This window comes from Nannochloropsis gaditana (assembly GCF_000240725.1).
Source record: "Nannochloropsis gaditana CCMP526 unplaced genomic scaffold scaffold011, whole genome shotgun sequence".
NCBI lineage: Eukaryota > Eustigmatophyceae > Eustigmatales > Monodopsidaceae > Microchloropsis > Microchloropsis gaditana.
In genome coordinates this window covers 5,085-12,612 of record NW_005803942.1, presented here as the reverse complement: position 1 = coordinate 12,612, position 7,528 = coordinate 5,085, and the positions used below count along the sequence as shown (strand labels likewise).

General features: G+C 56.7%; 1 protein-coding gene across 1 annotated transcript; it reads left to right on the top strand.

Moving 5' to 3' along the window:
• Positions 1-5,142: 5,142 nt before the first annotated feature.
• NGA_2011900 (erd (early-responsive to dehydration stress) family protein) lies at positions 5,143-7,128 on the top strand (the record flags this gene model as incomplete). The annotated part of the gene is made up of 1 exon (XM_005856271.1): positions 5,143-7,128. A coding segment is annotated over one exon (1,892 nt), but the record flags the coding sequence as incomplete, so codon positions are not given.
• Positions 7,129-7,528: the final 400 nt, after the last annotated feature.

The window sequence follows — 7,528 nt, the reverse complement described above, 5'->3', positions numbered from 1 at the left end:
CGTACCAAGCTCCGAGTACAGGGCAGTCGCTCGGCCGCCTCCAGGAAGCAGTGAGAGGCCTCACAATGCTCCTGCACCGCCTCAAGCAACCGTCCTTCGCGTCGCAGCTCCTCTGCTTGGGTAGCATGGCGATGAGCCTCCACTATGCTGCTAGAATCCAGGTCCAGGCTCCCGCCAGGAGCATTGTCGCCCCCAACACGGGCGTCGCTTCGACTGACATCCGTGACAGGCTGACTCCTTCCGGTCCTGACGAAAGGTAGTATGCTTTCCGTTGTGGACGCCGCCATTCTCGGATCGGTCAACCATTGAGACAGCATCCCATCGCTTGTGTAGGCAATATTGTGGAGTGAAGCACGCTGTTAGCCTGGTGGGGTGCGGATTCTCATGCCTTGAGCCATCTCGCGTGAGTTACAGACGAACATGCGCAACACTCCCCGCACTAACATTGTGACCCAGAATGGAGATTCAAATCAATCTACCCGCGTCAACATCGCGGTATGCCACCATGGTTCTAGAAATCGGGGAATGCATGCATTGAATGCGCCGGACAAACGGTGTACTCATGTGAAGCGCTCGCCCTTTCCACGACACCTCGTGCTCGGCATCGCAGTTCCTCGCGTGACGCACGGAAAAGGAGCAACAAAGCAATGTTAATCATATTGAAAGCTTTCACATGTACAATCGCATCACTGCTCCAGATACTTTAAAGATCGGGATTTCCCGTCGTGCGTCTTGCAAGGCAAGGAATGCTGCTGAGAAGGAAGCCCCTCATCTCGGTCCTGGGAGTCTTGGCCTGCCTTATGGCAGTAAGCATTCGTCTCCCGCTCTCTACCGCATCAAAGGGCGACAATGAAGACGGTAGCATCCACTTCATCAGTGAGCATTTTTCTGAAGCAAAGGATGCAGGAGAATCTACGTCGGAAAGCGCTCAATATTCATCTGTGGAAGCGCCGGAGGAGGTCGAAGGGGGCGTAGCCCCAGGGAAAGCCAGGGGAAAAGCCCGGAAAATTATCCCGGATAAGATCCGTGCAGTCAAGACGCCTGTTAGCGAAAGCCATGAAGGAGAAAGCTCGGTACCTTTAGAAACAATTGTGGAACGTCTGGAGGAGCTGGAGCGGCGCGTGCAGGAGGAGGAGGAGGACGACGAGGAAAGGGAGGACCCGGGTTTCTCGTTGGACAGCCTGGATGATGACAACAAGTCGATGCTTGAAATGTAGGTACACATTTGAAGTCCTGGTGCATGCGCGGGGAAAATGGAGGGAACTTGTGTCGGATTTTGGGGAGAAAAGATCCGGGACGACGGCATCTTTCCCACAAACTGCCCTTCCCCCCAGTGTCTCCCAGACGGCCTTTGACTACGTCACCACGCGGCTCACGCCCAAGACGGACCGGGAGTGCTCGTGGAGCTACAGTCAGGGAAAATGCGTGCCGGCATGCCGGTGCCGCTTCCAGTTCCTTGCGGGCGACTACACCCTGTCGCGCGCTTGCCGCCTGAACCGGAATGCCACCGCCCTGGGCCTCTGCGACCCGAGTGGGCTCGAGGATAGCGACGAGAACATGCTCGTCCGAGCCCGGCGCCTGCTTGTCCGAGGCCTTGGGAGTCTGGACGCGTTCCTGGACCGTCATGCCCCGAGCACGAGTCCCGAGTGCGATTGGCAGTGGTCCTCGCTCCGGTGCGCTCCCCCCTCGGTCTGTCGCTTCTACTTCAAGCTAGGAGACTATCACATTGGCCGCTCTTGCCGGCTGCGGACGGTAGTAGAGGCAGAGCTGGAGGCGATCGAAGTTGCCAAGGCAAGGATGATGGAGGAGGAGGAGGAGGAGGAAGAGGAGGAGGAAGAGGAAGAGGAAGAGGAAGAGGAAGAGGAAGAGACGGAGGAGGCGGGGCCAGAAAAAGAATTCGAACATGTGGAGGAGGTAGCGGGTAAGGCAGCTGAGAGCATGGCTTTGAATGGGAAGGAGGAGGAGGGTTCAGAGGGCGAAGGGATGGACAGGGGCGTGGGCTTCGGCGAGAATGGGGAGGAGAACGAGGAGGCAGCGGGTAGCGGTGTACATAAAGGGAGAGAGGGGAGTGAGGATAAGAGGGGGTATGAGGGCGCATCTATAGAGGACGAAGATGAAAGACTTGTGAAGGCGTGACAAAATAGTGCGAATGGTGGATAATCCCCCAAAAGAAATCAGACATGTTGAAAGCTAAGAAAGTGAGATCTTTGTACTTTACACTTTTTTAACACATGCAGCCTCACTTCATCATCAGTGCGGACCGCCCACTCAACCACCCTGCATCCCAGCACCCTTTCAGACCGTCTCCTCAGAGGGGGAAGAAGGCGCCGTGCATTTCGTAGACCGAGCCCTCCACCTGCAGTCTCGACAGGCTTGCTTGGACTTCGCGAGGTGCGGCGATGGCTTCGAGTGCCTGAGGCGTCATGCCTCTCTTCGTCTCGCGGTCTGTGTGGCGCAGTATGGCGTCCATGATCCGGCTGTCAACGTCCGAGGGACCCGAGGTCGAGGGGGGGTTAGGCCGCGGGAAGGAGGAAGCGGCCTCCCGTAAGCGAGGTGGAGCCGACTGCAGACATGCCGTCTTTAATGCCTTAGAGGTGGATGAGGAATGTGCAGCGGAATGCTTCTTAAGCCACGATATAATAGATAGCATAAATGCAGTTTCTGCATTGGCATCGCGGGGCTGAAAGACGTGACCTGCCACCACGACCCGCTGCCGCGCGCAGGTAAGTCGCCTGTCCTCCTCTTGATTCCGCATCTGTTGCCCCTGCTTTCCTGTAGATGCGTCTATTGCAGTGTCTTTCCCAGCGTACCGCAGCGCCCCAACTACCTCACACAGCTGGCCAAGCGGGGGGATCAGGTCCTTTCCAACCCTCTCGCCGAGGAGCACCTGTACAAGGCCGCTTCCATCATCCAGCCAAAATCCTGCCCCCTCCTCGCGTTTCGTTACAATGCCATGACATCTTATATTCTCCAGGTGCCGACCATGCCACAATAAAAGTAGCCTGTCCGTCCCCGAATACCTGTTCTCGCGTTGTACCTCCTCCCTCCCCTCCTCCTGCACGCGCGGCAAGGAGTATATAAGTGAGACAAATATACGGGCGGGTGCTGCAGGTAATGATTGGAGAAATGATTCCCATTCTTCTTGCTGATGTCGATTTCGTTTCATGCCGCCCTGTGTGGGTAATGCGATTTCGCGGTGAACGGGACAGGAAGACAGAGGCAACGGTCGTGTCACTTTCGCCCTCGGCGAGAATCGAGTCGCATGCCCGTACGAATATCGATGACTTCCCTTGGAACTCGAGCGCTTGCACTTAGAACTGATCACACCCGCGACTTTGATTAACAGGTGAGAAAGACGTCTGTGGAGCGATTGCGAGTAAAAGGTAACGACTTGCGGAGGACCTTGGCTGTCATTGAAAACGCAGCGGCCCGCGGCATTTGGTGCTGCAGCGCAACGCGTGCGGATTGAAGGAAATAGAGGCCATTGCGTGAAGATATAGACTGCTCTTGAGGCTTGGCATATTTATTTGCTGTTCGCAAAAGGGGTAGCCATATTGGCAGAGGACAAGTATGCCGGGCATTCCTGATCCTCAAACAGCTTTTGCCGTCTCAGGTGAGAATTTCCTTAATAAGAACGAATTGCTTTTGACAAGCCGGCATGGTCGATAGTTCCCACAAATGTCTACGGCATCGTCCAATTTCTTCCTCTGTATTGCGCCATTCTCTTCTTGACAGGGCAAGCCATCCTCCTCACCTTAAGCGGTGGCACGGTCATCTTCCTCCTAGCTGTTCTGGGCTTCAGCGTCATCCACCGCTTCAACCTCTTCCCGCGGACCTACAGTCCCCGCTGGTACTTGCATCCAAATCGTACGCCCATGGTAATAGACCGATACCCGCGCTTCTTGTTCTCGTGGGTGAAGGAGATCTACGCCATCCCGGAGGACGAAATCCTCCGAACGGTGGGGCTGGACGCATTGGTCTTCCTGCGGACCCAGCGCCTTTACGCGCTACTATTCCTGCTCTGCTCCATCTTTGGCCTCGGGGTGCTCCTGCCTCTCAACTTCAAGTACGGCAACCCGGCCACCAACGATTCCCAGTTCGCCCTCACTACCATGGCCAACCTTCCTCCTCGGAACCGCATCGGCAACATGCACGTCTACCGCACGAATATCGCTGCGGCTTGGCTATTCACGGCCTTCACGGTGGGTTTGCTCTGGCTGGAGTACCGCTCCTACATAGCGCTGCGCTTCAAGTGGCTGACCCTGCCTCGCACCCACAACTACTCGGTCATGGTCACGCACATCCCGGCCAAGATGCGGAACGTGGCGGTGCTGAAGGCCTTCTTCGACCGCCTCCTCGCCCCGCACGGCCCCCAGCTCGGGGAGAGCATCGGCAAGGTCCTGAGCGTGACCCTGACCATGAATCTGGCGCGCCTGGAGGCCCTGGTTACCGAGCGCAGTCACGTGCACCGCAGGCTCGAACACACCATCGCCCTCTACGGCCGGCCCGACTCCCGGTTCTGGCGCTGTCTCCACCGCTGTCTCGGGCGAAGCAGCCAACAGTGGCGGCAAGACCTCCTTCACGACGTCCGGCTTCTGTCGGAGCGCCTGCAGACCCTGAACGAGGTGGTGGAGTGCGCCCAGCAGGAGGTGAGGCGGCTGTACTACGGCTATAACGACCCCTCGAATTTTGGCCTCCTCGACGTGGAGGTGATGCCCTCCCACACGGGCGGCACTGTCGGGGCCGCTGACAGTGTGGTCCGTGGCGGGGGGAGCAGCAGCGAAGGCCACAATGAGCTCTCCGTGGAGGAGGGCTCAGCCTGCCCCAAGCAGGACCCCGCGCCCCTGACCCCTCGGAGCGACCTCCTGCCTTCCAACCGCCTTGCCCCTCCCTCGCCGCCCGTCGACGCCATCAGGCCTGCGTCCTTCCCCGCCAGGCAGCTGTCCACCCTCGCCCAGCCTCATGACGGCAATGGCGCGGGTGGGGGGGCGCTTCCCCTCTTCTCGTCTGCCCCAAGGCCTGTCTCTCCTGCCGCCCGAGAGCGGAGTCCTGAGCGGCAGGGGCCCGCGAGGTTGCAGGAGGGCGACCTCCTAGCGACGGTCGAGGGAGATGGGGAATGTGCGCGGGGCTCGGGCGAGGAGGGAAAGAATGAGCTGGACGAGAGCGCCATCGACATCGACGGGATCGACCTGCCCGGCGGCCCATTCCACCTGCAGCCCTCCGGGGGCCCCACGCACCGTTCAAGCCCTGCGCGCACTGCTCCAGCAGAAGGAGAGGACAAGCGCGAGGAGGGTGAGGTCGAGGATGAACTGGGCTTGGCCGGCATGGGGATTGCCATGGGACCCAACGGGGCAGGGGCGCGCGTTGTGGCCTGGGCGGGGGATCTGGCGCCGCCGTCCGAGGACGCACGCTTGGCGACGCGGGGCAACGCTTGCCAGGAAAGAGGAAGCAACAAGGACGGGAATATGCCGGGAGAATATGGCTCCTTCTCGCCCTCTACGCTGCCCTGCGACGACCGCCGGCCTCAAATCAGCACCCGGAGTAAAGCAGTACTGGAGCAGTTTTTCAGGAAGCCGATCAGCTCGGAGGTGTACGGGACAGCATTCGTGACTGTGAGCACGCTCGAAGCCACGGCTATATTGCGGCAGACGGTGACATACCAGCGGGCATTCGAGATCATCGTGGAGGAGGCCCCCCTGCCCGAAGACATCATGTGGACCAATATTGACATCAATTTCGTCACCAGCTACCTTCGGACCGCACTGGGTCACCTCCTCACGCTGGCAATCACCATCGCTTTCGCCTTTCCCACAGCCTTCATCTCAGCTCTGAACAGCGTGGAGACTTTGAAGAGAAAGTTTCCTGCGCTGAATGACTGGCTACCCAGGTCGGACGAGGACAATCGATGGATCAACGCAGTACTCGCTCTTGTTGCGCCCCTACTCCTGCTCATCCTCCTCTCTATCATTCCGCCTATCTTCGGCCTGCTGACGCTTCGTGTTATCAAGGATTCTCGGACCATTTCGGAGGCTCATTACCACGTGTTCAAACGGTACTTTGGTTTCCTCTTCTACAACGCTTTGGTGATCTTCATGGTCACTACCTCCGTCGTCGAGACGGTCAAGCGGGCGTATTCGAATCCCATCGAAATTCTTAACCAAATTGGTATAACACTGCCCAAGCCTGCGGCCTTCTTTATCAATTTTACGATCATCAAAGCCTTGACGGGGCTACCTTCTGAGCTGATGCGAACCATGGCCTACCTTACTCACCTAGTGAAGATCATATTCGTCGACGAGCTAACGGAGCAGAATCGTGCGCAGATGGTGATTGGCTGCCGAAGTCTTACTCATCCTGGCGGCTTCCATTACGGGAAATTTTTGGCAGAGCACACGCTGCTTTTTGTTTATTCGATGTGCTATTCCTGCCTGGCACCGCTCATCCTGCCAGCTGGTTTTCTCTTCTTTGCTGGTGCATTTTTGGTATACAAACGTCAACTCCTTTTCGTCTACGAGCCTGAATACGAAACAGGTGGGAAAATGTTCAAACTCATCCTCCGCTACACTTTTACTGGCCTTTTCGTTGCTCAATTTGTCATGTTTGTGATGCTCGTCACTAAGTTGGCCTACGAAGATATCCCTTTCTTTCTCCCCCTGCCCATCGCTACCTACTTCGCGAAAGACCTGATTATCAAATGGTATGGACGCCTTGAGAACCATGTTCCCCTTTCTCTTGCGGTAGCGAAGGATGTTCGCTTTTGGCGGGGCCCTGGTAAGGTGCCTTCTTCCCGCACGGGCGAGATTCTGGACTTGGGAAAGGATACTTTTCACCATCCCGCTGTACGCGCCCCTTGGTGCGAAATAACACAAAATGTGCCCCGGGCCTCCGGAGGAAATTCCTTCGATATAATGATGCTGCAAGGCCGTGCGGGCATTGGTAACATATACGATCGTCTCGACAAGTCTGAGGCAACCTTCTATGAGAGAAGTAATAGCAAGACCAACACTTTCCGAAGTATGGGACGCAGGAGATAGCTCGATATTTGGGTAAAGGAAAGGAATGCTTGTCCGAAACATATGTAAATATGGGTGCAAAGCAAGATGAAAGCCTTTGAATTGTACACAAGAACGCGCCTGCTCGCGATCCAAACCTGCCTTCACAATTTTTCTTTCAAAGAGGGTATGAAATGAATCTCAGTAGCCCGAGCTCGCTCACGTTCCTTTTTCTGCTTCCCATAAATGGTGTGCCCCCCAAAAAACGAAGCAAACTCGACTTTTTCCTCCAAATATGCATTACACAATCGCGCTATGCAGATGGCGTGGCCGCTGACAACTCCTGCAGGCATTATTTCTGCTTCGACAAGAAGATGGAATAGCGGTCTCTCATGCCTACCAGGTCCTGTCCCCTCTATACATGCCTACGCTTGATGTTGCTGGAGACGGGTGAAGGATCGCTCTGTCGTTTTGAAGTGAGGGGAAATGGGCACCGTCAACTTGCGTACACGCGAGCCGGTACCTAAGCCATTCCC